Raw genomic sequence first — 19,229 nt, forward strand, 5'->3', positions numbered from 1 at the left:
GAGGAGGAGGGAGAGAGAGAGAGAGAAAGACCTTTGTGAAGACTGCTCGTATTTGCAGCTATTTCAGTGTCAAATGCTCAACAGTGCAAATGCTTAGAACGATTAGCAGTAAAATAAATACTGGTCTTCCAGGTCAACGAGCTCTTTGGGAATATGCACATTTTGCTTTTTTTTTTTTTTTTTGTTAATAAATGGTTAAAGGATAACTCCTACAGGTCAGTAGGAGAGAAGTTCTGGAGTAGGGTTCTGGAAAAACCAGGAGAGGCTACTCAGAACTAATAGAGAGGAGCTGAGGATTGCCAAAGGGGAGCTTTGAAATGAGGGAGAAGCTCCTGACTTTCGTCATGAATAGCTGCTCTCTGAGCACAATTTTCGAAAGCACCTAAGTGACATAGGAGCCTCTGAAAATTTTATCCTTTGTCAACATGAAGCATTAATTAAAAAAAACTAAATGCAATAGACCCTTCTCTGTTCACTTTGGAAGAACAGCTTTCACAGCATTTTCTGGGCTTTGGGGGACAGTTTTCAGGGAGGTGCAGAAGGAGGTGACATTTCTCTCTCTCCATCCCTCTTGGGAACATCCAAAATAAACTGGACATTCTTGGTCTGTCTTTGCTGACGATGAGAATGAACCCCACACTTTTGTTCTCTCCCCTTCTCCCAACCCACCCACCCAACTTCAGTGCCTCTCACTCACATGGGTGTTCTGGACAGCAGCCATCATCCACAAAGCCTCTGCAGGGATTTTCATACAGAGTTTTTTGTTTAGGTCATAAACGCCCAGCTCCAGCCTGTCAAGAGTTCTGCAAAACCATGAATTGTTTATATACTTGCAGAGAAAGCAACACCATTCTTGCTAATATCTCCCTTCAAAGAGGACAGTGTCAGTAGAGGAGTGTTTCCCAACCAGTGTGCCATCAGACTCAAACAGGTGTGCCCCAGAATTTTCTGAAAAACTACATGTGAGAACAAAAAAAACCCTTCCCTTTTATTTTAATTAGTGTCGGAGCCAGATTCCTTCCCTTTTATTTTAATTAGTGTCGGAGCCAGATCGCATTCTGTACTTTTCCTCTGCGGGACGAGGCCCCTTTCAAATATTATGCATGCATCACCTTCCATTCCCCAAAGTGAGGTTAAGAGGGATAAACAGTAAACAAAGATGACATGCCCTGATGAATGCAATGCACTGCAATGGGCCTTTGATGATGATGCACACAAAAAAACATGTAAGTCAAGCCTAAGTTTTATATTTACATTTGACTCGGGATAAAAGCCAGAACGAGCCGGACCTGGGATTGCATGATAATTAATTACATTGCATTTTAAAATGGTGGAGAAAGTTACACACACTTGGGAAGACTATTTTGGGAATGAGAAGAAATGACTAATTATTAATTGTTTGTCATCCCAAAATATTATTCTCAAGTATGTATCACTTTTTCCAGAGCATGCGTTTGTCCAGAATTCTTATATTAAGCTTTAACGTTGGTTTCCACTGTTGAAAATGTTAATTCTGGCACAAAAGACAGGTCACAATCTAACGTTAGCTGCTTTGGTTGTTTTGATTTTATCCCTACTAGCCTCATTCTGGATTGGCTCATAAATATTCATGAGACAAAATTTACAGTGGCCTATGATATATGCCACATTACGCTATGCTTATATGAACCTGACATAACGGGAGGCTAATGCATTTTTCAAATCTTACAAATCTCAAAAGTTACAGTGGTGAATTTTGAATTTATGACCCCAAAATGGACAAATATTTAAAGAAAAAAGCTTTTAGCGATTTCACATCTACTTGCAGTGATAAAGTTGAACCTAAAACTATGAAAGTGAAAGTGGTGAACCGACACTTCTGTGAGAGCTAACCTCAATATAGGGAACCATCTTACACTCTTCCACATTGTCTCATGTGCAGGGAGAAACCCTCAAACAATGCCACGGGAACAAATAAGTTAAAATGACACCTTACAAGCAAACATTCATCCCTTGCCAAGAAGGACACACTTTGTTTTACACATTTGAGGGACCAGAATGAGAAGCAAGAATGACTGATGATAGACTATGCAACTGTTTCTGACAAAGCACTGGAAGCAAGCTACATGGCTGCTGAGCTTGTAGCAAAGGCAAAAAAGCCATATACAATCGCAGAGACGTTAATTTTACCAGCATGCAAAGAAATCATGAGAGTAATGTTAGGTGCACATGCAGTCAAGGAAATTGAAAAAATGCCCCTTTCAGATAACAATGTAAGTCGCCGCATTGATGACATCAGGTGATATTGAGATGGTGCTCAAAGAAAAATTAAAATCAAGTGGAAAATTTGCATTGCAGCTTGACGAATCAACAGGTATCAGTGGCCATGCTCAACTCTTGGCTAACGTAAGGTACGTTGACAGAGATAGTATCAAAAAAAAATTTATTTTGCAAAGAACTGCCAGGTCACATGACTGGAGGGGATACATTCAGTGTGACAACAGCCTACCTTGGGGAAGGAGAACTTCACTGGAAAAATTATATCAGTGTTTGCTCCAGTGGGGCAACCTGCATGACTGGCAAAGTGAAGGGGTTTGTAAGCAAGGTCAGGGAACAAAACCCAGATGTGTTGGTGACGCACTGTTTCCTGCATCATGAAGTGCTTGTCACCAAAACACTGCCAGAAGAAATGTCTTCAGTGTTAGATGGAGCAGTAAAAATAATGAACTTTATAAAATTTCAGGCCTTAATATCATGCATTTTCTCCTTGCTGTGTAAGGAAACAGAAGCTGAGCATCAGAGTTTACTTTTCTACACTGAAGTACACTGGCTTTCCCATGGAAAAGTTCTCTCACGCTTGTCTGAGCTGAGAGAGGAGATCATAATGGTCCTAATTTCGGAGAAATCATGGTACATGGACTTGATCGCTTATGTGCCATGGTGTGCAAAGCTTGCCTACCTGGCTGATATATTCTGCCACCTCAATGAGCTGAACAGGAAAATGAAGGTAGATATGAGCATCTTCCCTCCAACATGGATAAACTGCATGGGTTTAGGTCTAAGTTGGCCCTCTGGCATGAAAAAGTAGCAAAAGGAACAATAGAAGTGTTCCCCTTGGCAAATGCAGCAGATCCTGCTGGCAGTATTTTGGTCAATGTCATTTGGAAAGTTTGGAATTAAAATTCAGTTCATATTTTCTTTCAATTAATAGAGAAAATGTTGACTGGTCCGAGATCCTTACAGTTCTTCTGCAATGCAAAGTGCTAAGAATGTTACAATAACTGCTCAAGGTCAGCTTGCTGAATTAAGGATGGACCACATTTTGAAAATAAAGCTTGATGATACGCCGTGGGACTCTTTCTGGTTGAAGGTGGGAGGTGAATATCTTGTAATCTCTGACCATAGTATCTCCATTCTGTTGTCCTTTTCAACCTGTGCAAGTTATGTTTTTCAAGCCTGACTTATATCAACAACCACCAAAGAGAGCAGTTGAGGTCAGTGAAGCACAAGCTCCAAGTGGCACTGATAACATTTCCTTCCCAGGGTTAAATGACTCTGCGCCTCAAGACAAGCTCAGGTGTCTCGTTCAAAGTTTTTCGTTATTTATTTTTAATTTTTGTATATAATTTGTTGTCATTCATCACAGACTGTGAATCACAGTGTGCATCGAAATCAGGGGAGCATTTCAGAGTTCCATTCTGTGTCAGGTGGTGCGAGACTTGAAATCTCTGGAGTTTGGCTTTTGATGTTGCTCACTTCCAAAGCCATACAAAAGAAGAGGCTCAAAGATGAAAAGGTAATACCGTAAGTCTTGATACATAATAATATCATTAGTTGATGTTTCTTGATTGGTACAACTTTTGTATTATTTGTTGTTCATCATATAATAAAACAATTATTTTTTCATTTGACATCTTGTTGATGTGGATGTGTGAGTCGACTGAAAATATTTGTCACGGTCTGTACAATACAGCTAATGATGTTAGACTTTAACATCATTAACTGTATTGTACACACTGTGAATGGCAAGGGTGGTAAACAACTTAAACCGAGATGATAAGAGGGTGGGTTCATTTGGAGACAATATTGCTGTGTGCCTCAAAATAATTAAAGGTATCAGAATGTGTCATGGCAGAGAAAAGGTTGGGAACTACTACAGCAGAGGGATAGTTCACTTGAGTTCTCTCCCATAACTATGCCTTATCTGCACTCCATCCCTTTCCCTCTTTTACTGCTGATGGTATTTAATGGGCTTGCTTAGCTCCCTCTCTCATATACTGCAACTCCAAAGCTGTCTTTCAGATCTAGGCTCACATATGGGGAAGAGAAGAAAAAATCTTCACCCCTTAAATAAAACAACTGAGTGAGACACTTAAACACCAGTCAGATAGCAACAAACACTGCCTACTTCCCCTTCCTGGGACTCCCAGGAACAAAAGAGGCACCGATTAGGAAGCCATTTTGAGACACTCTGCAGTGACAATGCACATACACAGCTTGATGGTGCAACAGCACAACTGGGTTACGATGAATTAAAAAAACCACAACCACCAATCAATACAGACCAGTAACATTACGGAGGACACTATACAGTCTTTTTAGCGTATGTGCAACATGCCACAGCTGGCACGTGACCAGGATTCATCACTGAGTTTGGTCTGCTGGTTGAATCTATGGCTTCCCTGGCCCAGGCTGAGTACTGACAGGGAGTGCAACATGAACACTGATCCATGCCCCAGTAGTATGCCATTTTGCAGTGGTTGAGACAGTCACAGAGATGAGTAGAAAACCATTTGTACCGCATATCCACTTTTCATCATTTCAGCTACTATATTTGGTAACTGTCAAAGACAACACTTCTTAAGACTTGTTTTTCAGAACAATAGATTTGGGACATCACAGTAAGTTTTGTGTCAGAAGACTGTGATGGCAAAACAGGGGGTAAGGGCTTCACGACAGGACCAAACTAGGAGGGCACCCTCAACTCTGATCAAAATATCCAAGAAAGAGGGGGAAATTACACTAAAAATAAAACTGTCTTTTGTACACAGGCCCCTTCTGTCTCCTGTCTGACCCCAGTGTGAATATTCCTCTTCGAAGTCCAGAAAGGAGAACCAACAGCCTTCATCAGGCAAATCCATCTCTCTTCCAAAGGCACACCAAAATATACCTGGATTACTTGACTTATTCTTATTCAGAACTCAGCCAAACTGCTAGTGAATAAACTGGCTATAGAATTGCCACTATATGAAATCATACACTTTGCATATGTAAACATAGCAATGCTTTGCATAGTAATTATCACTACCAATTTCTATTTGCCTCCACTCAATCTCTACAACCTCCCACATCACTTTTAGGAGCAGTGCTTTATAAACAACAAAAGAAAAGAAAACCTCACTATGTTCATGAGTGTGAGGACATAATTCTGGACGTGTTCCTTCCCATGGAACCGCACAACTGAATCGTCCACTGCCAGCAAGACCTCAATGTTGTAGTCATCCTTCTTGGCATGGCGTCTCTTCCGGTCCACTTCACCAAGCCGGTCTTCAATCAGGTCCAGTGAGTTTGGGAGCTCACCCACACTGAAGCTTGAAACTGAAGGGGTGAGAGGAAAGAGGAAATGGTGAGAGATTTCAAGGCTGCTGCATGCAGAACAATGTGGCTTTAACAATGTTTCCTGGCTCTGATACAGTTACTTGTCTATTTTCTTATATGCATGTGTCATCTGTCTGTATGAATGCCTAAAAAATACCTGCCTACTCCCTGTATTGATTCACGTCCCTCTACCCCCCAGCCCTGCAGTGCCCAGTGAAGGAGAAGTTGCCAGTATATTGACTATAGAGGAGGAGTCTGTGGACAGAGAGCCCTGTGTTTGTTCCAGTTCCCTGCCCCTCCTCCTGAAGGTTCTGGAAGGAAAACATGGTTTTGTCAGCATGAGGAATAAAGACGTGCTTGGTGGCTGTTTAGCAACAGAGCTGCAGTGTCTGGTCTTTTATTCCATTTAAGGAGAAGGTGCATGTGTGCTCCAGTTTTTATTCACTGGGGAACTGGAATGCAGTTTTGGCTCCAAGGCCCAGAACCAGCCATTTCTAATGTCAGCTTTCTCTGTCAGTCACGACATCTCCAAGCCCAAAGGACTGCTCATCCTGGGTGCCAAGAGGAATGTCACTCCCCATGTCTGCATACACCTTGAGACACCACGCTGTGCCTACCCTCTCCGCCCCTCTGCCAATAACCATGGAACAAGTGGCTATTTCAGATGCTTTTTATTTCTGCAGTGAAATGTTATCTCCCTGATAGGAAAACAGCAAGTCCAACATTCTGAACATTTTTTGGCTACTGTCTTGCTTAAAATCTCTAATAACAGCAATAAGAATGCACCTTTACCTTCATTATTACTGTTCAAGGTTTGTATCCAGGATTGGGGCCCCATTGTGCAAGGAGTTGTACAATACACATAAGGAGGACCATAGACCAGCTAGATATACAGGAGAATGCAGGAAAGCGAAAGGGGATGGGAAGAGTGATCAAAGGGAGACAAAAGGAAACAGAAAGTTAAGGCCCAGATCCCCAAAGGCATTAGAAACAGGCAGCTAAATACCTTTGAGGAGCTGGGCCAAAATCCATCAGATGTCATTTCTGGAAGCAGCACCTCTTAGTGGCCAGTGAGAGCAGGCATTGCCAACACCAGAAAGGATGAATTAAGGACTTGAAGCATGTTTTATTTTAAAAGTGACTATCATGGTGGTGAAAGGTACAAGATTAGACATCAAAGGGAGATGACGTCCAAGGATACTAACAGCAGGGGAAGCAGGAACATTATCAATCCCACTCCTCGCTAAATTCAACCTAAATTCACCACCCAAACCAAAAATCTGAGTAAGTGCCCCCATAATGAGTTTTAAGGGTTCTTTGAAGACAATAACAACTTATAGGGGCAGCTGGGAAACCTCTCCATCCCCAGGCCTCTTGATAGCCATGTGATTCTTTGATAATTGTGCTCTATTTGGGAGCATGTCATCTAGTTAAATAAAGCTGGATGACATTAAGAGAATTCCATTGCTCCAAACAGTGAGTCACATAAAACATCTCTCTCTTCTGGTGTAAGAGTTCAGACCTCCGCACAGCACATCTTGCAGGAAGTTCTGTATTTGCCAACGAGGGGTTCGTTTTCAGGCAGATGGATGAAGAAAGACTGTGAGGCCCAAGCTGTGAAACTGTGTTTAACATTGATCAAGAACATTAAACATAGCAAAGTAAAAAGCTAAGCTCTCACCACAACTCAGACTTTGGCCCCAGACCTCCATCCTACCACCTTTAAAATAACTTATCCAGTCACAATGTTTCAAGAAATTCCTTCTCTATTTTTACCCTCTCTCCTTTCTACAGAGCAAGCTTTGACAAACACATCACACATTTGCGCCAGAGTTGTCGATCCACTCTTACATGATGTCCTCATTGGCCAGGGGTCTGCATAGAATGTGCAGACAGATGGGAAAGACCCAACAAGAATGCAAGTAAATAAACACAGCCAGTGGGCTTTGCCTCAGGTGATGTATTCACTCTTCCTATGGTAAAGCTTTTCTTTTTAAAGTGAATTTAGTGCTCATGAAAGGTACCTGACTGGCAGCTCTGATTACCCACCACATAGCCAACAAGTGATGGTGACTTGCAGAACCTGATTCCCCCTTCCTCTGTACCCTGCGCTATTACTAGTGCAAAGTGGGGGTAACTTACTCACTATTCTAATGGGGTAGTGATTTACATCCACTTTACAGTAGTGTAAATGATGAGACAAGATGCAGGGTAACGGAATCAGACCAATTGGATCCACACAGGAAACAGTGATTTCTGGATGGCATCATCATCACCTGAGCATTCCAATCCTCCAGCCTCCTCTAAACAAGAACTAGTAACAAACATGAAAAGCTCCACCTCCAACCAACAGTCCCTATAAATCATTCATCACCTTTTCTTTGCCCCTATTGCTTCATGACTCTTTGCAAATTTTTTTTTTATCAGCTATACTTAATCTTAAAGAGCAGCTGACTTCACATGGGAGACTTTTAAAATCTCATTCTCTTCAGGAGGTAATTCTGCTCCCAAAACGTGCTGCATTTTGTGTTTCTTCACCTCCTTCTTTATTACTGAAGTACATAGGCTTGCTAATAGAATCTTTTCTTTGTTAAGATTTATTTGCTCCTGCCTCCGTTCCATGCTGTGTTTGTAACAACACAACTTGTAGCTGTGGAAATGAGTATGATGTTACAAGAAGGAGATAATACTAAAGAACGTTAATTCTTACTCAAACATATACAAAGTGTCAGTGCTTTACAAACTTTGGTCCTGATCCTAAAAACACTTCTGCATTCATTAACCTTGTGCATGCAAGTAAAGAAGTCAGCAGGACTATTCATGTGTGTCAAGTTAAGCACATGCTTAAGTGTTCATAGCCTCAGGGCTATAAATAAGTCACACCTCATGCCCAAAAGACTTAATAATCTAAAAAAGAGAATACAAACACACAGAAGACAAGACATAGGACAAAAGTTCAAGAAAAGGAAGATTTAGAGATTGTTATTTACATCCAGAAAAAATCAACACCTACTTTCACTAAGTATATTCAATTAAAACAATCCACACATCTGTCTTCAAATCAAAAAAGTTGCAAAATTACAAACCATTACAGCCATTCTAACCTCAATTCATCCTTATCCCAACTCCATTTTGCCCTGGTGCTTTAGCTCATAAGATGTGAGATTGTCTATTTTATCCTTTCTTCTTCGCCTTGTCTCTTTATCTCAGTGCTAGGGGAACAAGTGGCTGACAGCAAAATCAATTTATTTTAAAGATAAATCTCACCTTTTCCTGTTGCTGCTAGGAGGGAAGGGGGAGAAAAATTTGAAATTTGAATCAGAACTCAGTTCCAAATGTTGCAATTATGGATTCTCTGTACAACAGAGAATGGACCAAACCATCCAATTATTTTACTTAAAGGAAAAGCCTACAGAAAACACTAAACCTAACTAGTACCTCAGCCTCACTTCAAAGCCTAAGACATTAACTCTCATTGGACCCCCTAACAGTTATCAATGCTGAATGTAAATCTGCCAAGAAGATAGTTGCCTCTGTTTAAGTGATCACTCAAGCGATTTTTCATCATTTTTAAGACTTTTTTTTGTTCACTGTTATTGATAACAATCCATTCTGGGGAGTTAAAACTGAAACTGGCTCCTTTCTGACAATTCTGTTTCCTCCAAGACATTTGCCCAGGCTGGCTTGTTACTGTAGGGTTTCTCAGATGTGGCTGGGCTGCTGGCACTGATTATTTGTTTCTCTTTTTTTCTCACTCTTATTTTTTTTTTTTAAGGAAAAAGAGCAGACTTCTCTGTGAAAAGTTAAATCATAAAGACAGGCACCCTATAAGTAAATAATAGAAAAAAAATTAAGCAGGCATGATGTAGGCCTAAGAACTAGACAGCATCATTTATATATATTGTCATGACACTTAAGGCTCTAGAAAAGCAGGTGTAGAAACGTTGGCTGGGGGCATCTCCAAATCGATTGAACAAAGCTAACTCCCGCCTCCTGATTCTCTAGCCCCTCATCCCTTTCTCCACAGCAAAGCATGGATGGGAAATGATCATGGCCCTTAGTTCCCCACACCCTGGAAATGATGACTCTCCCTGAGGGCAAATGGTGATCTATGGGATATTGGAGGCTAGAGTGATCTAGTCTGGGCTCCAGGCATTTACAGGGATCTCTCACCAGTTTTTCAAATATAACTAGATGAAAGTGAGACTGATTAAACCCATGAACCAGATAAGCTTTGTTATCCCTTGACACAAGCTCCACTGACACACTGAGAAAGAGGGATCCAGGGGGAGTAGTGCTTAGAACAAAGACTGGACATCAGGAGACCTAATTTCTAATCCTATCTCTGACAATGACCCCATGTGTCCTTGAGAAAGTCACTTAACTGTCTTTGTAATAAAACCTACTTTACAGGAGTACTGTGAGGCTTAATCAGTTACTGTTCATGAAGCACCCTGAGAGTTTCAGGTGGAAGATGTTATAGAAATGCAAAGTATTACTATTATCATTACTGGTTTCTTAAAACTGGCCTTCCCATAAAGGCATCCTTACGGTATTAGGACCAAATACAAGATCTTTAATTGCACTGAAACCAGTACGGAATTCAAAAACATGTCTTATGATACTGAAGAGAATAAATGAACTCAGTGACAGCAGACTTCTCCATTTCAATGTTTATTCAGGGAGAGGAGACTTGGGGTTTTCTCTGCACCCAGTCACCTGCAATTTTATTTTTCTGCAGATAAAACACAAATCATTTCCATTCATTGGAACAAAATTATGGAGATGATTCATCCCAACGTACTTTCACTGGATTTAGGAAACTCTAGCTGCCAAATTCTCTGGTGCTTTAGGGCATAAAGAAGCCATTAAGCTTAACTGAGCTCCAAAGGATTTTCCCCAGGATTCCTCTCACTTTCCAGCACAGGTATCATGGCTGAGCAAACAGCATGGCTAGCAGTGATGATCAATTACCAGAAAGCTCCCTGGCAGCTGTGGGTAGCCAAGCACAATCTAGAGCAGCCCAGGTACTCTAAGAAGCACCATGAACAAATATACACCTGGTTCAGGGAAACACAAAGGTTGCTGAAAGCACCCCTCATCAATCAGATTTCGTTCCCTAGCACAGCTCAGCCAGAGTAATGAAGCATGTGCATGTAGTAAACAGTCACACACACACACACACTCACACACGCAGTCCTACCTTCATTATGAAGATCCTTGTGTGATTCTGCTCTTTCCTGTCTGACAGCGGATCTGCGGTAGACCACATGTGCCCTCCCATTCTCTTCCTTCTCCTGCTGCCCCTTCTCCAAAGGCTCAATGAAAAACTCACTACTGTCCGTCCGAATCAGGCCAGCCTAGGATGCACAAAACAAAAATGGGAAAAAGAAAGAAGGAAAGAAAATATATATATATTCACGGTACTGCTAAAAGAGTGCATTAAAGGGAACATGCAGACATGGAGTGAAAAGGAACACCAGAATACAAGACCACCCTCATAACAGCGTGGACAAAGGCAATTTGCATTAAACTCTTTAACACTAGAGCATCACTGCTCGCTGCAAAAAAAAGAAAAGGGAAGAAAATATAAAAGTCTCATGTGCAACAGCCAACTCCTAGAATAAACTTGGATACTGTATTTATTCAATAAGCTACCGACAATGACAGCTTGTGATGGAAATCAGGATAATTTGAAGTCAGCAAATTCACTTTACTTATGACCTTAAATTCAAAGGTACACACTTGCACATTCATTAGCCCACCCTTCTCAGACCTCACATTATTGCCAGAGACATTTTTGCAATATTCATGGAATTTGGAAATTAACTGATGCGACTACTTGCACAGAAAGGTACTACTCAACCAGGAATGTGGCAGTATCAGTTCCTTATGGCATAAGCTCTTTAGAGCTGGGACCTGTCTTCCGTGAATATTCTCTGAAGAGCCTAGTACACCTGTGTGCGCTATAAAATGAAATAAAATAAAATGCACATCAACAAAGAGAGAACTTTAGTGACATGTTCAGCTGTTTCTACTCCAAAACACTGTCTTATGTTCCATGATAATTTACAAAAACAATACCCACATACTAACCTCTAAAGATTGGAATAATCCTTATGATACTGCCTTAGATCCCTTTAGACACTTCTCAAAAGCATTTTAAACACTTTTGCAATATTTAGAGTTGTTCACTCAAAACTGTGTAGAAATTCCCATTTCAGCCCCAATGGGGCAGATTTCCCCTCCTTGTATCCTCCATTAACTCCCCCTTCTCCACCACATGAAGGGCAAGCTTGCTATCTCCATCTGTAGCCCTTTACAATTAAGCCCTGCCCTATCCATTTGATGCATTTTACCATAATGTCAACTTCCACCTGTTCTTTACCAACATACTTTGTCATCTGCCAGTATGTTGCTTTCTCAAACACCTCCATGTTTCCTCTGATGCCACTCCTTATGAGTGGGAAAAACTCTCTGAAAAGATCCACAAAGCCTCTACCTTATCCTCCTTCAAATATCTCCTTAAAAGTACTTTTACTGTCATGTCTACAATACAGCTGGTTATTTCAGCCCTCTTCCTGTTGTATAATGACATACTCACATTACTACTGTCTTGTCTTGGACAGCATCTTTGTATCATTCATGTTTTGCATCTTGTCATAACTTAAATCGCAAGTTCTTTGGGGCAGGGACTGTCCTACTATGTGTCTGTAGGGTGCCTAGTATAATGTAGCCCCAATTCTTGACTGGTGCCCTTAGGTGCTACTGCAATACAAATAATAATTTCCCTTTGTTTTCCATTCCCCACTATTCCCCTTACAATAACTTTCCGTGAAGGGCCTTCGTTTGCAACCCTTCCATCAGTCCAAATAGCAGTACTTTCTTTGGGAGACTCAAGAGAGGTATCTATTCAAATCAAATTTGTTTTGCAAAACTGATTGACAATCTATCAGAGAAGACAGACCGAGTGGACATCTTTTAGCTGTTTGATTTCCTTTGACTCTTGACCACCGGCTGTAATAAAAGGTCCCTCAACTTCTCCTCCTTGATGGAAAAGAGGAATGAATGAAAAAACAATTTCAAACTAAGCTCCTTATACAGTTACAAAATCCCTTTTCTTTTGATCAGTTACAAGTGTTTCTATTTAACTCATCTACACCCTGGGATCCATCATCTATCATGCACCCCTGCTTTCAAACTCTAGCAACCCTCCATGGCCCTCCCCAAAGAGGAGATGGTGAGAACAGAGAGGGAAGTCAGCCATTCTACCAAACATATTAACTCCACTCATAGCTACAAGAGGATCATCATCCTTGGCCAAGAAGCCTTTTGAGAACATTGAATGAAAATCAACTTTATAAATACAAAGTATGATGACTAGTAATACCTCTCAGACAAGGAAAAGATGTATGAAATAACAAATGTTATTAAAAATGTTTTCTGGCAACCACCTGTTCCTAATTAGCGTTAAGCTTCCATTACATTCACCTTGAAATTGACCAAATCAGTTATGCACTGAAACTCCAGCTGGCTAGGACCTTAGGCAATCAAAAGGAAATCACACACTGAGGGATGCTAGTTTTAGCAAAAACAAGTACAAGGGTCTAGCGGTCACCAAGTCCTTATATCGTATCACTTTTACTTCATCCAGGGTCCAAAAAGCAAGTTCTTTCACAACACACACATCACAGTGCCCTTGGAGACTCAGCAGCAGGGCTAAATATCTTTCACGGTTTTAAAAGATTTTCCCCTCATTATTAATCAACAGGCTCCTTCAGGAGTTTGAAACTTAACACTGTCATGTTATGAAAGTTGTTGGCCTCCATCATGCACATGTATGCTAATTTGTTCCTGCAGGCTTGCCCATGAATGATGGGCTGTCCACACTGGCTTATTATTTTATGAATGCCTGCGAGTACCAGGCTGAGCATGCTGGTTTGTTTCTATAATATTGCATATGTGCGCTGGGGCTGGATTACACATCAGTACTAGGCTACTGGAAAAAATCTGTAAGTGCATTGAAAAGCACTGTGTTTTACAAGAAGTACAAACAAATGACTGGACTTGGGAGACATATTTAGAAGGGATAGGAAAGGCAAATCGGGGGCCCTTCTAAGCTGACTGTGTCATTTGATTCCCTTCATATTTGTGTACAGTTGTATTCATCATGGCATTAGCCAACCTGGCTTGCTTGTACTCCACCAAATTTCCTGCCACACTTCAGTTTTATTAGCTGCTTAATGCTTTTGGAAACAAGTTTTTTCCCAGGAAAATAGGTATATTTAGTTGTTCTAAGATCGTAAGAATGGCTTAAAATACCATTTCTCAGGCCCTTCCCATTTTACTATAGCCTTATGAAGGTCTTCTTTCAGGGTGCTTCCCATAGCTCCGATTAGCTTGATTACAACTGCAGACTCTGTTACTAGTTGGTGGCACAGCCCAGGATAGACTTGATCAATGCTGCTCTGACTCCAATCCCTCCTTTCCTCTACACTTGCCTTTTTTCTTCCTTCTCTTCAGATTCCCATTTTCTATTCTGCTCTCCCCCTGTGATGTAATCTTATGAGAAGCTAGCTCATCATTGTGTGGTGCAGTTCTGACAGAGGTAGCTTTCTACCTGGGTACCTTGGGCTTTTCTTTAGCTTCCATCAGCATAGCGTCTAAACGTTTTCCATTCATTGTCTTCCTCCCTCTGAACATCTTATTGTTAACAAGTGGGATGGTAGAATCAGTGTTGTCAGCTAGTCGTTATTCTCCTCTTATTCTCTCCTCCTTTTCACATCTCTTTGTTCCTCACAACTCCTTTCATTTCTCCTTCCTTCAACTCTTACTATTTTCCACCTCCACTCCTTAATCTGTTTGCATATTACAATCCTATTAACTAAAATGCCATAACAGTCTTGAATCTTATTATTAAAACTTTAAATATTCTTCCTGGCTATGAAAATTGTGCTGTCCAAAATGGAACAGGAACACAGCAATAGTTTACTGCTCATGGAAACATCCATTGACCATTCAACATGATATAGGATTGATTTAATGACACAGCCCACCTGTTACACAAGTATCGTTTCTTGGGCTTTTCCTTACTTCACTACTTTAAAAATAGAACATTTAACACAGAGATCTTTGCCTTCCCTATAGTCTCCTGTACTCTCTATGCTATTATTGAAGAAGGCTGTGTTTGGACATGGGATTCTCACCTTTGCAAGCCAGCTCCTCCTGTTTGATCATGTAGTGTGAACTCATGACTTTCTAACCATCCTATTGGCCAAGGAGTACTGAAGCCACTCATTAAGGGGACAGTCAATCCAGTTAGGCCCCCAAATGTACCTCTCTTTGAAGGAAGATATATCCCAGGAGGATTCATTATTTTATAGATTTAGGCCTAAATTTTCAAAAGTCATTAGTGATTCTGGGTGCTTCAGTTTCTGGGTGCCGAACTTGAGACATCTTAAAGGGGCCTGATTTTCTGAGAGTGTGTGCTAAGTACTTTCTGAAAACCAGACTCCTTTAAGATGTCGACTTGAGCACCCAAAATCACTGGTCACCAACTAGAATCTACCTAGTAAGTCTACCACGAGTACGCTACCTAGAAAATTTAGGCCATACACATACAGGTATGTGAAAGGGATACACAGGAGATAGTTGCATAACTATGTGATAACTGCAGAGCCATATGGTATGTTGCAGATATCATGCAACCTTCAGCTTCACAGGCCCTTCCACACTTCTGGGTAGTACTAGGGCATCAATTTGTGTGTCCTGTTGGTGCCAACCATCTCAGCTCTTCACCCTAATTCTCATAAACCCAATTACAATGGCACCAGAGAATTACACTGTCAAAAAATGCAAAGCCATCCTATTCCATTTTTCCTTCAGATTCCTAACAACATTATTATGCACTCACAGATGTTAAACTTTTTAAAAACTCTCCAAATTTGAAAAATACTTGAAGACACTTGGTGACATTTAAAGGCAACAAATGTAACATGGATAAAATACCTTATGCAACACATCACCTGGGAAAAATCCTATGAATTTTTGGGCATACTGGGACAACCATAAACTTAGTCCAGACGAGTGACATTTAATTACCTAGGCCCAGATCCCCAAAGATAGTTAGGTGCCTAATGCCTACTGAAATCAATTTTGTCCTATAAATGGAATGTACTTAACAAGGTGCTATTGCATACCCTGAATTTTAGCCATAGCTGTCTCTTTCACTGTATTAAGATCTTTTCCCACCATTGTCAAGTGTTCAAGATATGGAGAAAGCTCATTAGCTAATACAGGGAACAAAGCACCATAGGGTTGCCAACTTTGCATTTCAAAAATAAGGGACTGTTTTCTTAGCACCCTTGCCCCACCACTCCTCCCAATAGTATTAATAAATAATAATAATAATAATAACAATCAGTACTCACCTACATTCACCAGGGTACTTCTTGCTGCTTTTTGGAGCACTCAGCTACTCCCAATCTTGTTGTACAGAGATGAAAAAATAAGGGACGTCCCTTGTAATAAGAGACTATTGTAGTCACAGGGTAACTGCTATTGAAATCAGTGGGAGAGGGGAGTCTAAATAATGTGAGGATCTGGGCCTTACTATCTGCTGGACCTATACTTAAAAAGGTTGGGTATGTTGCTTGAATGGTGTATCAGAGTTGAGTATCAAATGAAAATTAGTCTCCTGTTTCCATTTCCTACAAATGCCACAAACTGACAAAAGTAACGCATGTTTTGTCTGTCCTACCCATCGCTTTGCTAAATTCTTTTCTGCTTCCCTTAGCCACTTACTAATAACAGTACTGATTAATAAATAATAATACTCATATCCATAGTTTTTTTCATATTTACAAAGTGCTAATTAACTTCATAATGCTCAAAACTAAATTGGTTGAAAATTTTTGAACAAAATTTAAAAATAATAATAATAATTGACTGTTTTTCAAAATTGAAAACTTTCACAAAACAAGTCTGAGTTTTCCTTTTTCAAAGTTTTTCTGAGATTTTTTTTGACAAAAAGTGTAATGTTAATTATTCTTTGATGTGGTTATCATATTTTATTTGACATTTTCAGTTTTCTGGTTTATTTTTTAAAATTTATTTTCCATTGCCAATTTTGATAAGTCAAACAGTGCAATCATTTCCAAACAGATCATTTTGATTTTGAAGGTTTTCAATTTAAAACAGAAAAACTTAATTTAAAAAAATCGCTGATTTGAAAAACAAAACAAATTCCACTGAATATTTTTTGTTTGTTTCCAAAAACAAAAAAAAAGAGTTTTGCTTAAATTTTAGAAACCTCTGTGAAATTTCTGTTGGTGTTTGGACCAATTCTATTTACAATATCCATAAAAGGTAAGTATTTATTATTTTCCTTTTTTTAAAGATGGGGTAATAAAGCACAGAGGTTTGAGCCCTGACCCTGCAAACTCTTACACATATGCTTCACCTAACTCACATGAGTAGTTCCACTGATGTCAGTGAGACTCCATGAAGTCAATGGGAATACTACATTAAGCATGCGCTTAAGGAAATCACTGAATCAGGCATTTAATCCCAGATTTTTAAAGATATTTAGGCATTGCTGTGCTCAGTATTGCAATGCCTACCTGATTTAGGAGCCTACATCTCATTTTCAAAAGGGATCTAGCTGTTTAGGAGCCTAAATCCCTAAGTATCTTTAAAATCTCATCCTTAGTGACTTGAGCAAAGCCACGTAGTTAATCAGTGGCAGAGATGAGGTTAGAATATGGGAGTATCTGGTTCCCAGAGCATTTCTGCAGTTTTGAAATTGTGCACACAGTTCATTATGTATGGTCCAAAAAAAGTCATACTTTCTTGTCAATTAGATACAAAATCCATGATGGCCTTGGACAAAAATTACTCGCCTGTGTTTTTTTATGTTCCTGTGAAGCTAACTGTTGTGGAATAATATTGAGGCAAATAACTCAGTAAAATTCAAAAGAGGATTAGACATTGTTAGCCAGATTTTCAAAGTCAGACAAATCTAAATTACTGCACTTGCCTAATTTATGTTTGCAAATCTTTGATGCATGTGTGTAAATCAATTGCTTGTGATGCTTAGCAGCCCATGCATTATGAATAGTTGATTATGGTATGCACATAGAAGACTCATGTATATGTTAGCCAAGTGCAATAATTTTGGCAGCTTCATTTTTGAAAAACTGGTCCTATATGAGAATACACTATGAATTTACACTAAGAACAATTAAACTTCAAGGGCTTTCAATCCTTATATTTTAGAATATAAACTGGCAACAGGAAGAAATAATCCCCACCTTCATACACTACACCGTCATACATTTTTAGTAGTGCATTATAGCAGGGGAGTTTGCCTTGTTCTGAAGCGTCCAGCCTTAGTCAAGAGCAGAGATAGAATCCCCAAGTAGTCACACAGTAGTTTGAATGTTAGTCATGTTGCATACAGGAACATCTTTCCTCCTTTTCCATCTTTTCCCAGAAAAGAGACAATGGTGTGTTTAGTGATTCAAGCAATCCTATTGCCTGAATATACCTGGGTGATTTTGAATGTTCTTTTGTAACAAAGTCACAGCTATACATCTGCTAGTGACATATCCCAAATCCATCCAAAACAGAACCTAATGTTCTAATTTTACCTTTCCTGACGGACCCAGGACCAACCATTTCAGTGAACTAAATCACATGTTTCTCTCAGGAATCTTCTCTGCAGAGCAGCTCCAGAGTTTAAGCAGCTCAGAGCCAAGTAAGACTGCTTGGCACAAAATCCTGGCAGCCCCAGGACAAGACAACAGCAGGCAATGCTTCAGCAATCATTGCCAACATCTGCAACCACTGCCAGCTGCCTGTGACCACTGCTAGATGCCTGGTACAAGTTAGAGTTTCAGCAATTAGAGTGAAGAGAGGGGGTTGATTACATCTTAAGATACTGATGATTTCATTAATTATAAATTTGAAAAATCACAAACTTCAGAGCTTCCCATATCAGTGTAGAAACCCTAACAGTTTCAGTACACAAAAATTCCATTGGCTTTTTGCAATACTGGTGTTCTTCTACCACTGGAAAAAAGACGAAAAAACAATAAATAGTCCCCTTCGCGTACTGCTGTTGTGGGAGGCACGGGGATATAAATTGCAGTTGATTGAGTATTACCTAAGGATATTACAAAAGAGCATTTTTACCAGCAGGAGACAGAGTCATTTGTAAAGTCTACAGTGATGCTGAGTATAAGCTTCCAATCCATTTATCAAAGTCCAGAATTCCCACTGCAAGGCAAGTGAAACACTAATGACTAATGTGCACACTAAATCTATAATTAAAGTATTCTAATAAATAAAAAGTAAAGCACAAATCACAGCAGCCTTTTTGGTTCTTGAAAGAGAAGGAAGGTGCTTGGAATGTACAAGTTTGCCCATTCTAAAGCCAGTATTGCTTTATTTAAATATTTCAGCTGTGTAAGAATTAGAGTGACTCAGCAAAAAGCCCTCAGATGCAACAACCCTGGTTCAAAATCCTTAGCCTGAATCTTTACAAGAGGTTTATTGGGGCATCAGTGATGCAATGAGTTTACCACTTCTGGTCTTGCCCCCACATCTGGACTCCATCCACTTACATCAGGAGATCCAATAGTTACACACCA

The 19,229-nt window shown here is 40.0% G+C and overlaps 1 protein-coding gene across 1 annotated transcript in view; it reads right to left on the reverse strand.

Annotated features, from left to right (window-relative positions):
• The window catches only part of ADAMTS14 (ADAM metallopeptidase with thrombospondin type 1 motif 14), a 105,787-nt gene that overhangs the window by 73,137 nt on the left and 13,421 nt on the right, over positions 1-19,229 (reverse strand). The window contains exons 3-4 of the mRNA XM_043519121.1: positions 10,781-10,937; positions 5,381-5,577 (exon numbers count right to left, since the gene is read on the reverse strand). Coding sequence (XP_043375056.1) covers positions 5,381-5,577; positions 10,781-10,937 — 354 coding nt within the window. The remainder of the gene's footprint in view (positions 1-5,380; positions 5,578-10,780; positions 10,938-19,229) is intronic.

This window comes from Dermochelys coriacea, chromosome 7 (assembly GCF_009764565.3).
Source record: "Dermochelys coriacea isolate rDerCor1 chromosome 7, rDerCor1.pri.v4, whole genome shotgun sequence".
NCBI classification, from domain to species: Eukaryota; Metazoa; Chordata; order Testudines; family Dermochelyidae; genus Dermochelys; species Dermochelys coriacea.